We start from the raw sequence: 17315 nt of genomic DNA, 5'->3' as shown, positions 1-17315 counted from the left end.
TAATTATATGTAAATTGGTTGCATATAATTAATTACTTATTTTCTTAATATACTTTCTTAAATCTTTCTACTCAATTATTCTTATCAATTTAACACATTCTATCTCTTTAACCCGATTCTAATATCAAAAATTCTTAAGAAACCCTTATCTAAATATCTACGTAAATTATCGATAAAAGGACACCCTGTGTGTACTTAGGTATTTTGGGGAAAAAGAAGTTGGGGGAATTAACTTTAAAAATACAAAAAATTTGTAAATTCATTAAAAATATATTAAAATTATAATAAATCTAGAGATCTGATGGAATGGAGAACAAAGTTAACAGTTATAATATACCTGATGAGCCTTTAAGTCTTAAGAATTGGTACAGAAAAATTAATTGGATCAATAGTATACTATTAATTGTCCCTCCAATACTGGGTATTTATGGGTTTTTTACAACACCATTAAAATTGAATACATTTATATGGTCATTGATTTATTATTTTATGACAGGATTTGGAATTACAGCCGGATATCATCGATTATGGTCTCATCGATCATATAATGCTACACTTTTTCTCCGTATTCTAATGGCATTGTTGGGAGGAGGAGCAGTAGAAGGGTCTATTTTATGGTGGGGACGTAATCATCGTGCACATCATAGGTATACAGATACAGATAAAGATCCTTATTCGGTTAGCAAAGGGCTTTTTTATTCACATTTTGGGTGGATGATTGTACGACAGAATCCTAAAAAAGTAGGATATTCGGATATATCAGATTTGAAAGCGGATTCGGTAGTGATGTGGCAGCATAAGAATTATCTTAAGATTATGATTATTATGGGATTTTTGTTTCCAATGTTTGTTGCAGGTCTTGGATGGAAAGATTGGCGTGGGGGATTTTTCTTTTCAGGAATCTGTCGACTTGTTTTTGTTCAACATGCCACGTTTTGTGTTAATTCGTTAGCACATTGGATTGGTAGTCAACCTTTTGATGATAGACATTCTCCTCGAGATCACGTATTTACAGCTTTGGCTACATTAGGAGAAGGATATCATAATTTTCATCACCAATTTCCTATGGACTATAGAAATGCTATCTTATGGTATCAATATGATCCAACTAAATGGTTAATTATTCTGTTCAAAAAAATAGGATTAGCATATAATCTTAAAGAATTTCCATCTAATGAAGTCCAAAAAGGCATATTACAGCAAAAACAAAAAAAACTTGATCGATGGAAGGCTAAACTTGATTGGGGTACTCCCCTCGATCAGCTTCCCATCATAGAATTTGAAGAATTTCAAAAACAAGCAAAGACACGGCCATTAATATTAATTGCTGGTATTGTCCATGATGTTGAGAAATTCATTGATTCTCATCCTGGTGGACGTGCATTAATTACATCTGCTATAGGAAAGGATGCAACTGCTATATTTAACGGAGGCGTTTATAATCATAGCAATGGTGCACATAATCTTTTATCAACTATGCGTGTAGCCATTGTACGTGGTGGCATGGAGGTCGAAATATGGAAACAAAAATATAAAAATTTAGATCATATTATTACAAATAATACGCAAATAACTCGAATTTCTAATTTAACACAACGTATATCTTTCACTGTCGATTAAAAGTATTTTTATTTCTGTTAGCTTTTGTTCTCATTCTATTATATAAAGTTATACTCTACTGTTAAAGTATTATCTAGTTTTATTATAAATATATATGATACGTTTATTTTGATTTTTTTAACGCAAGACGGGTATAGATATAACTTAATTTTCCATAAGTTTATAATATACTTTTTGATTTAAAATATAAATATTCTATTTTATGAGGAATATTATCTCTTTAAAGAATTTTATATATAAAAGATTTACACAATCATTATCCAAAGTGAAACCTTATCAGATTAAATATCAACCAAATCAGTCTAATTCTTTAGAAATCAATCCTAAACATGGACTTTGGGATTTTTTCAGAGATTCTGAAGATAAATCATTGAAAAAAGAGGTTCTTTCTACGCCTAAAAATGACATGAAACATGGTTTTATCATATATTTTTTTTAAATAATCAAGCTTATTCAGTATTGTTATAGGCCGTGCATGGATGGCATCAGAACTACGGCTTAAATCCTTTGATGATCTTCATCGTTTATGGTATATATGTCTTAAAGAGAGAAATATTATTGCTACACAACGTCATGAACGTCGTCGACTACGTATTTTTACAGGAATTGAAGAAGCAATCAAAAGGGACAAACAGGTAAGTTTTGAAGTATCTTTTTATTTAATATTTTGTTTATTTATCTTATAAAAATAACTTGAATATCTTATTTATTCATATTTAGGTGCGACTTACAATGGCACGCTTGAAATTTGTCTTAAATGAAAGAATACGCGCATGGAATTCTGCAAAAAAGCTGGCAGAAAAAGACGGGCATCCCATAAATTAACTATTTTCTATTTCTTAAGACATTCAAGAATTATATCTTTTCAAAACATATTCTTCTATACTTACGAATATACAAAATATTTATATTTTTACAAATTCTAAGATTGTTTACACTATTTAGAACAAAGAAGATATACATATATTATTATTGACTGGTCTATGTTTTTTTAAATTTCGTACTATTTATTTTAAGAGGTTAATATTATTCATATTTATCAATTTATTACATCTCAAATCTTTTGTTTATTAAAACTGATGGATTTGTCTTGTTTTGATTCAAAAGAAATACATTTTTAAAAAAAGGCTATTTTGAAATCTAAGAAATTTCAATTTTTTTCGCTGTTCGCTACTTCGGCTTATTGATTTTTAAAATAAAAAAGCTTTATTTAAATAAAAAAACAAAAGTATTTGCTATATACTTAAGGTTGTTTCTTTATTAAAGAGATATTTTTTTAGATTTTATAAGTATTAAAAACATAATATCAAAATGAATGAAACATATGATTATATTATACTTGGTAAATTTGTATAAATTTACAAAATATCTGTTAATAGATTTTTTATTTAAGGAACCGGATTAAAAGAATGTATTCTTTCAGGACTCCTTAGTGTAGAAAACAAAAAAGTGCTTCATCTTGACAAAAATAATTATTATGGAGGGTTAAAAATCATAATTTAATAATATTATTAGTTATTAAAAATAATTAGGGAAACGGCAAGTTTATCGCTTAATCAGATCTATAAAAAGTTTTATCCAGGTCAAGAGCCACCCTCATATTTAGGAAACGACCGTAGCTGGTCTATTGATTTAATTCCTAAATTTATTATTGCAAATGGGGAGTTAACTCGTATGCTTTATGTATATTATAAGTTCTAAGATTTTCTTTATATTTCTTAATTTCTATAGCATACGGATGTTACACGTTACCTAGAATTTAAATCAATTAGTGGGAGTTTTGTATATAAGGATAAAAAAATAGCCAAGGTGCCTGCTACAGATATAGAGGTATATTGCCTTGTTTTTTAAAGGAATTTTAATTTATTATTTAAGGCTATACGTTCGCCTTTAATGAATTTATTTGAAAAAAGAAGAATGAAGAAATTTTTGGAATTTATTTGCAATTATGATGAAAACGATACTACAACACATCAATGTGATTTTTATATTTTTTATTTTTATTATATTTTAATATTTATAGCTCTCGATTTTAATCATGATTCTATGGATAAAGTATACTCCAAATTTAACTTGGAAACGGGTACAAAAGAATTTATTGGCCATGCAATGGCCCTATATCTTGATGATAGGTAGTGTTTCTGTTTTATTGTCTTCATTTACATTTTAAAGCTATCTATTTCAACCTGCTCAAGAGACATATAAACGAATTATCTTATACATCAATTCAGTGGCACTGTATGGAAAATCTCCATATATATATCCTCTTTTTGGGCAAGGTGATCTTCCTCAAAGTTTTGCAAGGTAATTTTTTCTTTTTTTATCTCTTTTATAACACATATTTTAGACTCTCTGCTGTTTATGGAGGAACATATATGTTAAATAGAAAAGTTGATGAAATTGTTTATGAAAATGGGGTTGCAATTGGTATCAAATCCGATGGGGAAATAGCTTATGCATCAAAAATTATTGGAGATCCATCATATTTTCCTGATAGAGTTAGAAAAACTGGGAAAGTTATTCGAGTTATTTGTATACTTAATCATCCTATTCCAAATACGGATAATTCTGATTCTTTGCAAATTATTATACCTCAAAGTCAAGTTCGACGAAAACATGGTTTGCATTTAATTTTTATTGTATTTTTTAAAAAATTTAGATATTTATATTGCTATGGTATCATCAGTTCATAACGTTTGTCCAAAAGGTTATTATCTTGCAATAGTTTCGACAATAGTTGAAACGGATAACCCTCATATAGAAGTAGAACCTGGTCTTAATTTACTTGGACCTATTGTTAAAAAGTTATTTTTGTCTTTGGATAAGCTTTTTTAACATATATTAGATTCATCTATGTTAGTGATATTTTGGAACCAATTGGTGATAGTAAAGATAATATTTTTGTTTCAAAAAGTTATGATGCTACTAGTCATTTTGAAACAGCTACAGAGGATGTTAATAGAATTTATCGTCAAGCTGAAGGGAGAGATTTAATTGTCAAGCGGTCAATTACTACAGAAGATTAATAAAAATACAAATAATTATTAATGGCTATAATATGTATTCCCTAAATTATTGAACTATTAAAGTTTTGATACAATTTATATATTTAATTTAATTATAATTATCATTTTGGGATTATAAAAAATATTTCTATCTTTTTATTATAAATATTAGTAATATATAAAAACCATTTTATAAATGCTAAAACAAAATAATGATTTTTTTCCAAATAATATACATATTTTTATCAATTTTAACAATGATATCAAAAAAATATATATTCTAATTATAAAATATTCAAAATTAATCCTTTTTTTCTTCATTTCCAGCAGGTTCAGCAGACTGTTGATTTTGTTGCGCTTCTTGTTTCTTTTTATATGCATTTTCGAATAACTTTAAAGAATCCTGCTGCAATTCTGACGTTTTATTTTTCAATTCATCGGAAGATATTGTTTCGCCAGATTGTGCTTTAGCAATCAATTCTCTTAATTCAGATATAGAAGAACGTATTTTATCTGCCTCTTCTTTTTCAATTTGTGCTTCAAAATCAGTCAAAGCCTTCTGTGTATCATGTACAACAGTATCCGCACTAAATACAAATATTAAAAAAAATAAAGGAATTTATTAATTTTACCGATTAGCAGCTTCGATAGATTCTTTTCGTGATTTATCCACTTCAGCATATTTAGATGCCTCATCTATCATAGCTTGAATTTCTGACTCAGATAATCCAGATGAGCCAGCAACAACTATAGATTGATCTTTGCCAGTTCCTCTATCTTTAGCAGAAACATTAACGATTCCATCTGCATCAATGTCAAATGTTACTTCAATTTGAGGTACCCCTTTGGGAGCAGGAGGAAGTCCGCTTAATACAAAATTTCCAAGATACTTATTATCACGAACAAGTTCTCGTTCGCCCTGATATACTTTAATTTCAACGGCTATAGATAATTAGAAAATAAATTAAAAGACTTTTATATATTTACCTGTTTGTCCATCAGCTGCAGTAGAAAACACTTGAGATTTTCTTGTTGGTATTGTCGTATTTCGAGTAATCAAACGAGTAAATACACCACCTAAGGTCTCAATACCTAAAGAAAGAGGAGTTACATCAAGAAGAATGATATCTTTGACCTCTCCAGAAAGGACGCCTCCCTGAATAGCAGCACCCATAGCAACCGCTTGCAAAAAATGAGCAAAAATATAATATTAACGTAAGAATTACCTTCATCGGGATTTACAGATTTTGCAGGCTCCCGCCCGAATACATTCCGAACTGTCTCAATAACTTTAGGCATACGAGACATTCCACCAACAAGAATAACTTCATTAATAGATGAAAATGGGATACCTGCATCCTTAATTGCCTTTCTACACGGCTCAATTGTCCTTTTGATAAGAGGTTCAACAAGTTTTTCAAGTTGTGATCTAGTTATCTTAATATTGATATGTTTAGGCCCAGTAGCATCTGCTGTAATAAAAGGCAAATTAATTTCTGTTGAAACAGTTGATGAAAGCTCGACTTTTGCCTTTTCCGATGCTTCACGAATACGTTGAATAGCCATACGATCCTTTGATAAATCCATTCCTTGTTCTTTCTTAAATTGATCGACAATATAACGAACCAAAGTAATATCAAAATCTTCGCCGCCAAGATGTGTATCACCATTCGTTGACTTTACCTCAAAAACGCCTTGATTTAATTCCAGAATTGAAATATCAAATGTTCCTCCACCAAGATCAAATACTGCAACCACCTTATCTGTTTCTTTATCGAGACCATAGGCAAGTGCTGCTGCAGTAGGCTCATTTACTACTCGCTGAACCGTTAAACCAGCAATTGATCCCGCATCCTAATAAAAATATCAACAATTCATATTGACAAAATACTGAGATTCATAGCAACGCATAAGCTACCTTTGTTGCTTGACGTTGAGAATCATTAAAATATGCTGGAACTGTCACAACAGCATTTTTAACCGGTCTTCCAAGATAACTTTCAGCCGTTTCCTTCATTTTATTTAATATAAATCCCCCGATCTGACTCGGACTATATTTTTCTCCACGTGCCTCAAGCCATGCATCTCCATTTGTATATTTGATAATTTTATATGGAACCTTTTTTATAAAATCAACTCTCTTTCCTAAAATCCCTAACTTTCTAATACCTGATCAATATCCTTTTTAACCTCAACGTCATCATAACGTCTCCCAATAAGCCGTTTCGTAGCAAAAAATGTATTTTCAGGATTAACAATAGCTGAAAGCCATAAATTATCTTATTTTAAACAAATATTAAATACCCTGACGTCGTGCTGCAACACCAACCAAACGTTCACCCTCCTTAGTAAATGCAACTACTGATGGCGTAGTTCTAGATCCCTCTGAATTTTCAATCACACGAGGTAATCTTCCATCCATTACTGCAACACATGAATTCGTTGTTCCTAACCCTTCATTAACACTACTTGAAAAATACCAATTTCCAATTAGATCTTGCCTAAATCAATCCCAATAACCTGTTTTTCTACGTCAATTTCCTATCTTTTAATAATATTATTACAACCTGTCCTTGAACCTTTTGAGAGTTTTTCCGCACCAAATAAAGCCCTTTTTTAACATAATTATTAGATAAAGTCTTTAAGATAATATTTCTTAATAACATTCTTAAAGAATATCCTAAATATCCCTTATCTTAAACCCTTTTCTTCTAAATAGTTTTCAAAAATTTTGACTTTAAAAATTTTTAAAAAAAATCTCGACTTGCGCTACTAAGAAATAACTTTATATAAATTATTTTTTTTTTAATATATATATATATATAACAATTGTTCCATACCATATAAATATTTTTTGACTAAAAAATATTTTTTTTTATGTAAAATGATAAATTTTTATCACTAATATAAATATCCATTTTTGTTTTTTTTTTTTAATGATTAAAAATATGAATGTTTTTTAGACTTAAATGATGTGTATGTAATAATGATTTAGAGTGTAATTTTTTTATCAGGAAGAGCAGATAAAATATGTTGACGTAATTGTTGAGCAACAGTATTATCTTTAACCTAAAAAAAATAAGAAAGTTAATAAATATAAATTAATTTTACTTTTATTGCAAATTGTGTAGGCTTTCCATCTTCAAGAGCAACAATTTTTAAAAACTTATCAAGATTACATGCATTAGAACTATCTATATTTCCACCTTCGATTAACATTTCTTTAAATAAAGATGCATTTAAAATAACTTTATACACAGCATCTGCTCTCATAACTTATAGAAAATTAATTAAAAAAAAAGGGTAAAAATAAATACCAAGTCGCGACCTTTTAATTATTCCTTTAGTTTCATCAATATTTACACGTAATGTTCCAATGCCTCGTTCTTTCCAATCCTTTGTAACTGAATCTACAACATAAAGTCTAGCTCTTGTAGAATAAATAGTTTTTTCATGTTCTTCGCCTGTTTTTACTATAAAATATTAGATATTTAATGAAATTATATCTTTTCTCCAAAGTACCTTCTTGTTCTAATATAAATGTAGTTACTTTTGTTATATTATCATCAAAACTATCACGACAATCCAATTCTTGTTTAAGCAATATACCAAATGCTTCATCTGAAGCCTTTTTATATGTGTCTGTTAAAGAATTTGTTATTTTATTGTCACTAACGTCTTCTTTTATATCGTTTTTTGATGAAGATAAAAGAGACTCAAAATTAGGTCCAGATATGTTTGATCCAAATGTTTTTTTTTCCAATTGGTTAGATGGATTGACAAATATAGGATTATTGGATTTTAAAGATGAAAAAGGAGAAACGGAAGATTCAGAAAATGATTTAAATGATGCAGATAATGTCTATTATAGTAAGATTATGTATGAATTCTTTCTTAGCTCACTTGAGACTGATAATTTGAAGTTTGGTTGATTTCCGGAGAATCTTTCTCTTTATCTTTTTTAGGCCTTTTTCCCTCAAATTTTTCAACAAAATTACTCCCTTTATCTTCTGCAATACGTTTTTTACATATATTATCCTTTTTTTCTTCAATTCCTGGACATTTTTCCACACTTTTTTGGTTTTCTTCTAAAGATTTTGACTCATTTTTTAGTTCGGAAAAAGATGCTGCTTCTTGAACAAACAATTCTCTTGCTTGATTCAGAGGGTTATTATTTTCTTCTTTATTCTTCATAAAAATTATTAAGGAATAGAACTCATTGATAAACTTGTTTTTTTTTCAAATAAAATATAAATTTAGAGTAAAATAGATGTATAAAAAAATATAAAGATATCTTTTAAATAAACTATTCAAAATTCATAAATGTATCTAAAATATTCTGTAAAGGTATTTGGAAAAGTCCTTTACCTATAAAAATGAGTTTTGAAGATAGAAAAGTATTTGAAGTGGGTTCAGGAATAAATTCATAAAGCTCACGAACACCTTGTACTAACCATGATGCATTTTGAAGCATAATTCTACCTTTAAGTCTATATATTTCTACTGGATATTTATCAGAACTCCCAGATAAAATTTCGCCTTCCCATAACATAGATTGAATCCAACGTTCAAGTTGAGATTTTTGTGCTTCATCTTTTAAAACTCTCAATTGAACTGTCACTGTCGTGACATTCTATTAAAACATTAATTTTTCATGTATAAACTTCTAATTGTTTTATACTGGATCATGATATGTGATTTCTTTTGGTTCCATGGATAAAGTAGATTTATTATCATATGCATGAAGATTTAAAATGGAAGAAACATCTTCAATTCGAGAATAGGTAGCAAAAATCATTTTAGCTTCTGAATTTATACCTTTTATTCTTTTTATAACTATTTGAAGTTGTTTTTCATTTAACAAATCTATTTTATTTATAATTAAAACATCAGCATGAGAAATTTGTACATGAGCAATAGTTGTTCCATGCTCATTAGATACATTTTCAAGATCACGGATAATATTATAAGAATCGATTACAGTAACTACTGCATCAAGATATAATAAAGACTCCAAGGAATCGTCTACCCAAAACATAGAAACAATAGATCCTATAATCTCATAAGCCTTTATTTTATTTTGAATAAAATTAATACCTATATTAGAAAGGCCAGTTGTTTCTAATCTGTTTATTATTAGAAAAGAAATAAAAACTTTTTTTAGACAATATATAATCAAACCCCCCCCTCTTACTTATCAATTTCTCAATTGCCATTACAGAATTATTTCTAACAATATTAATTATATTTTTTTATATATAATCTTACTTTATCTAAAAATATTAATTTTCCTAGAGTTATAAAAAAATAACCTACCATACAACACATACATCCATTGTTTAGTTCAATCCATTCCTCTGAAATTTGTCCATTAGTACTTACTGATAATGATTTTTCAATATCCGATGCTTATAATATATTAACTTTTTTAAGAAAATATTGTTAATACAATCACCAAATTCTAAATAAATAAATACTTTGATATATAATATAACTAAAAACAAAGATACCATTTAATATCACTGCAATTTTTTTTGCTTGTTGTTTCTCCAATATATAATTAAGCAAAGTAGTCTTTCCTGATCCTAAATACCCTTTATAAAAACAATTTAGATACTCGATATAAATTCTATGTTTCAAATGCTTACCCGTTAAAATTGTTAATGGAACTTTTTCTGCCATAAAAAAAGCTGATATATTTTATATCCAATTAATAATAATCCTATATGAATAAATAATATTATCTTTAATGTTTAAAAGAACTCCCTACTGTGTTTCTAGTAGAAAAAATATGTTTTTTTAGATAAATTTTTGGTAATTTTTAAACTCATAAATTCTTAAAAAACAAAGAAATACACAAAATTCCAACAATAATAGAAATAATTAGATATAAAACTTCTTGTTTTATATATTGGATAGCTTTCTATAGTTCTGATAATATCTACTAGACAGATTCTGATGATGCAATTTCAATATAACCAAATGCTTGACGATTAGTATAAATTGCTAGATAATAAGGATAAGGTACTTTTTTTTTAAATTTATATTTGATTTATGAAATGTATGCGTTATATATGCGCGTTTATATGCAAAGACTTTACTAGTTCTTAAGCTTACATCGGATAAAGACGAACGTCAAAAAACTAGTTGCAGATAAATAATCCTAAAAAACGGGTAAATAACCTTATTTTATATGAATTTCTTGGTTTTATTAATACTCTACGATATATTTATGATGAAACTGATATTTTTTTAGTTTTATTTAATTATTTAAAGGTTAATTTTAAAGAATCTTTTATAAGAACTTTTTCCCAAAAAAAACAAATATTTTAAGGGATAATGTCATCATTTGCGCATTCAAAGGGTTCTGTTAAGCCTCTTTCAGAGGATTTAACATGTGTTAATACAATTCCACTTTTGAATGAGCCTATTAAATCATCAGTGGATGAGTCATTAGACATAAAGACATTAGTTGATAGGCCATTTAAAAAACGTCTTCGGCCAGGAATGAAAAAAGAGGTATTTTTCATTTGTTTATATAAATAGGAATGGCTAATTGGTATTTAATAGGACATTCCTATAGTGCCATTAATAGAATTGAATTTTGAAGGACCATTTTCTTTAGAAGAATATTTGGATGGACTTCTTTCAAACGAAACATCACATCCAATGTCCGTAAAGCGTACAAAAGAAATAGCAGAGCCTCCTAAAGGTGTTGATCCATGGATTTGGGTCTATGAACTTATAAGACGATTCATAGTTGATTTGAATCTATTAGTGGTGGGTATGCTTGAAGATTCATGTTCTCCAGAAAAATGCCCAGAGATGAGAGCAAATGAATGGCAATATTTGTGCGCATGTCATAACCCTCCTCAAGAATGCGTAGCCATTGATTATATTTTACATACACTAGATAATACATCAACATTATTGTGCTCGGACAAATACTTTCCATCCAAGTAGTAAATTATGTGATATGGAGATAGAATTGACTGAAATTTTTATAGAATATCGATTCCTCTTTCTTCAACACGTCATTTTTCTTCTATAATGCGTCGTCTCTATAGAATTTTTAATCATGCATGGTATAAACATTACGAAATATTTTGGAAAGTTGAAGTATATTTTCTCTAATCTATTTTTTTATTTGACTCAAAACATTAGAATGAAATTTCTTTGTATAGACGATTTATGGCAGTTTCTGAATATTATCATTTCAAATACGAACATTCCGATATGGTTAATGAAGCATATTCTAAGGAAATAGAAGATGGTTATCATCAAGATCAAGAAAAAGTTGATAACTACAATCCACAGACTCTTAATGATCATAACTACAAAACTCTAAATAATTCTTACGAATATGATAAAGAAAACAGAGGAAACAAAAACATGTTAGCATCTTAATAAATGATATATTAAATGTATGGTGTTATAGATGTCATATGTTTAAACAAGAAACTATAGTAATTAAATTATATTATTTATATAGAGATGCACAATAAGTTTGTGACAAAATAAACATCGAACTGAGTATTTATTTACAGTTTGGAAACGATTTCCTGCATTTTTTCATTCGAATAAATTTGAAATCCATGGTCATGTGTTACACTTGCAAGCTGCACATTTTTCGCATCCAATGTTTCTTCCATAACATGTCTCAATACACGAAGAATTAGCATTTCTCCTTCTTCCAATGTCATCGACTAAATGATATTAGTATTAAATTAGCATCTAAAATATGTTTACAGAATGATATTCATTTTGAAGTTCAGATTGAGCACCTTCGCTTCCTGCGCCAATTGCTTTAGCGTCATACCGATAATATGTCCCAGATGGCTCAGCATGATATCTAAAAGAATCAGTTTACTAAGAAAAATCATTTTTATACAATTGTGGGCCATTTTCATCAATACCGGCTATTAAAAGTGCTACACCAAAGGGCCTTGACATGACTGCCTCATCTGCATCTTCCCCAAATTGAAGTGCACAGTCACATATAGATTGTGTAACTGATTCAACTAAAATGGGTTCGTCATAGGTAAATCGGTGATTCTGAGATTCAACACGTGCATGTTCTACAAGAATTCTGGCATCTGCTGTGAGCCCAGACATAGCACAACCCAAATGGCTATCAATTTCCATAATTTTTTCTAATAAGGGTTCCATTAGAGGCGATGTTACTCGTTTTTCTACACCTAAAAGTACACCTTCTGATGTAGCAACTCCCATAGCAGTTGCACCTAACTAATACAGATTCAATAATTTGACAATTAATTCATAAAGATAATTTTTTGTACTTTAATCGCTTCAATAGCATATTCTACTTGGTATAATCGTCCTTCAGGTGAATAGGCATGAGAATTACGATCATATTCTATTAAAAATTAATCTTTTTCTAGCGTTTTTTAGAGAATTCATTTATAAGTTGATTTACCTGATCGTGTAAGAAACATGCTTTATTAAGTATTTTCAAATATTAATTAAATTTTTAATAATTTAATAAATTAGAAATTTTTAAACTGGACCTCGTAATCTTCAAAGCCTAACCCTACCCTTGTTGAATATATTCCTAACCCTGTAAGAATTAACCCTTGAAAATAAATATCTAACCTGTACATGACATGGGTTAGGGTTTTAGTATTGTAATTTCGAGGTTATTTTTTTCTACTTTTTTTGCTGTTAAAATTATAGATATAACATTATTTTTAATGGATGAACAAACATTTATTGCAGGTATTTTTTTCCTTTTATTTAAGAATATTTTTTAATATAAATAGTAAAACCAGGTTTTTTTTTAAATTTTTAAATATTATTATTATTACTTATAATTGTACCGTCAGATGGAGTTCAAAGAGGTCTTATAGGAACAATTATTAGTCGTTTTGAGCGACGAGGATATAAACTTGTTGCTATTAAGTTTATTAAGGCGTGTCGTGAACTTTTAGAACAACATTGTATGTAAATTAGAATTGCAATTTTTTAAATTCACTTTTTAAACTAATCTTTTTCCCTTCTTATTAGATAGGAGTCTTCGTGAAAAACCTTTCTTTGATAGGTATTTTTTATTTTTTTTTTGAATTCTCTTTTAATTTCTTTAGTTTGATTACTTGTAGGTTGTCATAGCAGCTGTTATCTATTAATCTTATCAGATATGACATCTGGACCTATATGTGCAATGGTTTGGGAGGGAAAACAAGTAGTAAGAATTGGTCGAGGTAAAGAACAGATATAAAACCTTTGTTTACGCAAATAATTTATGTTTTAAAGTAATACTTGGTGAAACAGATCCTTTGGCATCAGCATTAGGGACTATTCGAGGTATCAAAAAAATATTATATTATGAAAGAAATGGCTTAATAGGTAGGGGATTTTGCGATTGATATTGGCCGTAATATTTGTCATGGTTCAGATAGTGTTTCAAGTGCACAGCGAGAAATTCAGCTTTGGTTTGATGAAAAAGAACTTTTAACTTGGGAAAGCCATAATTATTCTTGGGTTTATTTTCCAGAAATATTTTTAAATTAATCTGATTTTAAAAGATTTACGAAAGTTAGAAATTCGAGTTAACGTTGTTAGGAGTGTAGTAGTTGAAAAAAGGTTTATAATAAAAAATAAAAGGAAAAAAATCAAATAACTAAATCAAAACTATTAAAAAGTAATTTTAACGAATATAGTTGTTGAAATAGAAAATAAGTAATTAACTTAGACATAAAAATGGAAGAACCGTCTATTGAAACATGCGTAATGGCTCTTATTTCTCAAATTTCTTCAGAAGAGCCATCCGAAACATCTTCAGAAGCCGATAAGGCGGCTTTTATCTCACTTTACTATATATTCAAAGATACATTTTTACTTGCATTGGATTTACTTGATCAACGGCGTATTGTTCTTTATACATGGGATGAAAAGTCAACTGATTCATCTACTTCATGTTCTTGTCAGATTTTTTATATTCCTTCAGAAACAAACGAGCTTCATGAAACGTCTTGTAAACTGTATGAAGTTAGAACATCAGTTTGGTATTGCTCATGTCCGGAATTTTCATTTTCTGCATTTAATAAAGACTATCATTTAGCATGGAAGAAAGTAATTAATCCAAATAGGTATTGGGGTGGCTCAATACATGGGCAACCTGTACCTATTTGCAAACATTTATTGGCATGTGCATTAGTTGAACAAGGGAAACCATGGGCTCGTGAACGAATTACGGAGAAAAAAATTAGTAAAGAAGAACTTGTTTTATATGCAACCCAATAATGATTTCTAAATGCAAAAAGAAAAATGTAGAAATTAACGGGATCTAGTTTCAGCTATATTCATTGATTTTAAGGGATTATGAAATGAAGTTTGATTCCAAGAAAGATATCTGTGATCACCAAGTTTCCTATTTAATTTAGCACATATCATATAATTAAAAGTTTCAAACCTTGGCTTAATTAAATAACAACATGTAAAAAACGACCCGATAATAAAACTTAATGCGCCCGAAATAATATATGCGATACTAAAAAACAAATTCCTTCCTCCAATAAATGATCGAGTTGAAATAATAATTGTTTTACTACCATTATATTTGGTTACAGGGAAATCTAGCTTTCTTTAGCTAAAAATTCATAATTATTATTTATTAATACGCATAACAACTTCTATTTCGTATGCCCCTGCCTTCATTATACCTGTATCATTTCGTAATGATAATTTTTCAAAAGTAGGAAGTCCTGCTGTTTTCATCCATACATGAAATTCCTCCCAATCATGAATATTAGGGAAATTTGTTTCATTATAACCATTCGGGTATCTTAATACCCAATTAGGAGGAGGCGAAACATCTGATGGACGATATGATGTTTTTCTATATATATTTTTATCTGACAACCAAGAAATACCTTTATTTGTCATAAAATAAGGCTCTAAAACTTCACCTGATAAAGAGGCGAGCCTTTTTGGCTGACTAATAGTATCTTCAATATTAATTAAATATAATTATAGATTATAAAAATTAATATTTACCATTAAACATAGAATTTGCAATTAAACCACATGGATAAATAGGCTTCCCGTTATCGCTGACTGAAAGAGGGCTACAGTCATCTGAGCTCCTTAATTCAGCTGCTGTTTTTGCACGTCCCATCATTTGATCTCTACTAAAACTTTTAACATAACGTCGATGATTTTGATAAAAATTAGTTAAACGATAATATAGAAAAACAGGTGGATTTAAATCAATTGGTATCTCAAATCGAATCAAACATATAGGTTCTTTAATAGAATATACTGATTTTTCATTAATTTTTTTTTTCCATATAGCTTGATTCATAGATTGAACATTAGATGGAAATGACATTTGCACATATTTACTTGGAATAGACTTAAATTCATTCAGAGATGCTTGGCTATCACAGTACGTATAGTTTATTATTATTTCATGTACCTTTTTTATTATTAATCCTATGTTTTTAAAAAAATATCTCTTACTTGTGATGAAAAATATAACAAAATCCCTCCAAGAGACATAAATATTAATCCAAGAGCAAAAAAAATCGGGAAAACATATTTCGGTGTTAAAATAGGATGCCATGCTTTTAATCTTTGCTGATAGAAATCAGTATTTGGAGGCTTTCTCATATTTTGGTTTTTTGCACCATTCGAGAGCTATAAAATGAGTACTTATATAGTTAAAAGCATCTTATAAAAAGATGTATCAAATGTTCCTTTATAAAGAATTCAAGCGGACTTTATATATAAAATATTAAATAGAATATTTGAAATATTAAATTACTAAAAATTTGTTTTTTTCTAATATTTTAAGTTAAATATTTGAGTTTATGTATAAAAAAGAAATGTAATATAACTATAAATGCAATTTTTCAATAAAAGTGTTGTTTTTATTGATATTTCTTTATGAAAAAGGAACCTGTTTGAAAATAGGACCAGTTCCAATATTATATTTCTTTATTTCAAGATTTGCCCAATAAGTTGAATCATCTACTAAATATTTGATGAAACTTAAGTGAGAAACAATTAATATTTTGCCTTCTTTACGTTTAGAAATCCAATTTCTTAGCCAAATGGCTCTTTTCTCAAGCATGCTTGGCTCATAAGCAAAAAAACCTGTTTTTAATAACTGTTCTTGACTACAGAAGCTCCAATCTAATGAGGGAAACCATGATTTTAAATTTTTGAGTGACGAACATGTATCACAATTTCTATCAGAGGTTTCTTGAAGTTGTGGTAAAATAATTAAGGGTATAGATGGATAATTTATATGTTTTTGATCTTTTAAATCCAGATATCCATCAAATCCAATCATAACAGTTTCTAATGCCCTACGCATTGGTGATGAAATGATTAATTCTACTTTTTTAAGTTGTTCAAAATGTAATAAAAGAAGTCTTGCTTGATCTTTGCCAAATTCTAATTAATTATCTTAAAAAAAAAGAACAATTTAAAATTTTTAATAAAAAACCTGTTAATACTGGATCTTTTAAGTTGTAGTTTTTGCTTACATTATGTTCTGCTTGTGCATGTCGCATAATATATATTTCTTTATGAAAAACCATTTAGTATAAAAAATAAATAAAATAGTTAAATAAGATACTATTTTATTAAGATTTATGTTTAATTTGATAACTACTTATACATTTAAATAAAGCAATTTAATGTTTAAGATAGGTTAAAATTTTTTAT

At 28.5% G+C, this 17315-nt stretch overlaps 12 protein-coding genes across 12 annotated transcripts; 6 read left to right on the top strand and 6 right to left on the bottom strand.

The window, feature by feature from the left end:
- Positions 1-306: 306 nt before the first annotated feature.
- Positions 307-1620, top strand: PNEG_01960 (hypothetical protein; the record flags this gene model as incomplete). The annotated part of the gene is made up of 1 exon (XM_007875746.1): positions 307-1620. The coding sequence occupies one exon, from the start codon at positions 307-309 to the stop codon at positions 1618-1620; it is 1314 nt and encodes a 437-aa protein (XP_007873937.1).
- A 202-nt stretch (positions 1621-1822) lies between these two features.
- On the top strand, positions 1823-2445 carry PNEG_01959 (hypothetical protein; the record flags this gene model as incomplete). The annotated part of the gene is made up of 3 exons (XM_007875745.1): positions 1823-2036; positions 2089-2255; positions 2341-2445. 3 exons carry the CDS (start codon positions 1823-1825, stop codon positions 2443-2445), a joined length of 486 nt encoding a protein of 161 aa, XP_007873936.1.
- A 392-nt stretch (positions 2446-2837) lies between these two features.
- Positions 2838-4715, top strand: PNEG_01958 (hypothetical protein). The gene is made up of 11 exons (XM_007875744.1): positions 2838-2848; positions 2901-2962; positions 3014-3104; positions 3153-3303; positions 3352-3450; positions 3496-3598; positions 3644-3752; positions 3793-3924; positions 3968-4239; positions 4280-4424; positions 4466-4715. The coding sequence occupies exons 2-11, from the start codon at positions 2932-2934 to the stop codon at positions 4644-4646; spliced, it is 1314 nt and encodes a 437-aa protein (XP_007873935.1). The 5' UTR covers positions 2838-2848; positions 2901-2931; the 3' UTR covers positions 4647-4715.
- Positions 4716-4926: 211 nt separating this feature from the next.
- On the bottom strand, positions 4927-7350 carry PNEG_01957 (hsp7-like protein; the record flags this gene model as incomplete). Its single annotated transcript, XM_007875743.1, has 9 exons — positions 7193-7350; positions 7127-7145; positions 6930-7073; positions 6795-6886; positions 6544-6744; positions 5852-6479; positions 5613-5807; positions 5258-5567; positions 4927-5212 (listed from the first exon to the last, which is right to left on the bottom strand). Exons 1-9 carry the CDS (start codon positions 7289-7291, stop codon positions 4927-4929), a joined length of 1974 nt encoding a protein of 657 aa, XP_007873934.1. The 5' UTR covers positions 7292-7350.
- Positions 7351-7616: 266 nt separating this feature from the next.
- PNEG_01956 (hypothetical protein) lies at positions 7617-8861 on the bottom strand (the record flags this gene model as incomplete). Its single annotated transcript, XM_007875742.1, has 5 exons — positions 8529-8861; positions 8148-8487; positions 7943-8098; positions 7737-7900; positions 7617-7694 (listed from the first exon to the last, which is right to left on the bottom strand). Exons 1-5 carry the CDS (start codon positions 8817-8819, stop codon positions 7617-7619), a joined length of 1029 nt encoding a protein of 342 aa, XP_007873933.1. The 5' UTR covers positions 8820-8861.
- A 70-nt stretch (positions 8862-8931) lies between these two features.
- Positions 8932-10691, bottom strand: PNEG_01955 (hypothetical protein; the record flags this gene model as incomplete). Its single annotated transcript, XM_007875741.1, has 11 exons — positions 10654-10691; positions 10396-10610; positions 10274-10347; positions 10136-10219; positions 10075-10086; positions 9942-10033; positions 9894-9898; positions 9792-9854; positions 9723-9751; positions 9307-9677; positions 8932-9258 (listed from the first exon to the last, which is right to left on the bottom strand). The coding sequence occupies exons 3-11, from the start codon at positions 10305-10307 to the stop codon at positions 8932-8934; spliced, it is 1017 nt and encodes a 338-aa protein (XP_007873932.1). The 5' UTR covers positions 10308-10347; positions 10396-10610; positions 10654-10691.
- A 273-nt stretch (positions 10692-10964) lies between these two features.
- On the top strand, positions 10965-12125 carry PNEG_01954 (hypothetical protein; the record flags this gene model as incomplete). The annotated part of the gene is made up of 4 exons (XM_007875740.1): positions 10965-11144; positions 11196-11584; positions 11633-11744; positions 11790-12125. 4 exons carry the CDS (start codon positions 10965-10967, stop codon positions 12030-12032), a joined length of 924 nt encoding a protein of 307 aa, XP_007873931.1. The 3' UTR covers positions 12033-12125.
- A 41-nt stretch (positions 12126-12166) lies between these two features.
- On the bottom strand, positions 12167-13081 carry PNEG_01953 (hypothetical protein; the record flags this gene model as incomplete). Its single annotated transcript, XM_007875739.2, has 5 exons — positions 12167-12331; positions 12375-12477; positions 12517-12872; positions 12926-13002; positions 13063-13081. 5 exons carry the CDS (start codon positions 13079-13081, stop codon positions 12167-12169), a joined length of 720 nt encoding a protein of 239 aa, XP_007873930.1.
- A 255-nt stretch (positions 13082-13336) lies between these two features.
- On the top strand, positions 13337-14182 carry PNEG_01952 (hypothetical protein; the record flags this gene model as incomplete). Its single annotated transcript, XM_007875738.1, has 9 exons — positions 13337-13361; positions 13406-13414; positions 13469-13582; positions 13650-13683; positions 13727-13737; positions 13778-13843; positions 13896-13946; positions 13993-14123; positions 14168-14182. 9 exons carry the CDS (start codon positions 13337-13339, stop codon positions 14180-14182), a joined length of 456 nt encoding a protein of 151 aa, XP_007873929.1.
- A 160-nt stretch (positions 14183-14342) lies between these two features.
- On the top strand, positions 14343-14885 carry PNEG_01950 (hypothetical protein; the record flags this gene model as incomplete). The annotated part of the gene is made up of 1 exon (XM_019757736.1): positions 14343-14885. The coding sequence occupies one exon, from the start codon at positions 14343-14345 to the stop codon at positions 14883-14885; it is 543 nt and encodes a 180-aa protein (XP_019613303.1).
- PNEG_01951 (hypothetical protein) lies at positions 14546-16253 on the bottom strand (the record flags this gene model as incomplete). The annotated part of the gene is made up of 5 exons (XM_007875737.1): positions 14546-15012; positions 15055-15217; positions 15263-15589; positions 15639-16059; positions 16104-16253. The coding sequence occupies 5 exons, from the start codon at positions 16251-16253 to the stop codon at positions 14919-14921; spliced, it is 1155 nt and encodes a 384-aa protein (XP_007873928.1). The 3' UTR covers positions 14546-14918.
- Positions 16254-16527: 274 nt separating this feature from the next.
- PNEG_01949 (hypothetical protein) lies at positions 16528-17188 on the bottom strand (the record flags this gene model as incomplete). The annotated part of the gene is made up of 2 exons (XM_007875735.1): positions 16528-17042; positions 17095-17188. 2 exons carry the CDS (start codon positions 17186-17188, stop codon positions 16528-16530), a joined length of 609 nt encoding a protein of 202 aa, XP_007873926.1.
- Between the last annotated feature and the right edge of the window lie 127 nt (positions 17189-17315).

This window comes from Pneumocystis murina (genome assembly GCF_000349005.2).
Source record: "Pneumocystis murina B123 chromosome Unknown supercont1.9, whole genome shotgun sequence".
In the NCBI taxonomy this organism is placed as follows: domain Eukaryota; kingdom Fungi; phylum Ascomycota; class Pneumocystomycetes; order Pneumocystales; family Pneumocystaceae; genus Pneumocystis; species Pneumocystis murina.
This window is presented reverse-complemented; position numbering and strand designations above follow the sequence as displayed.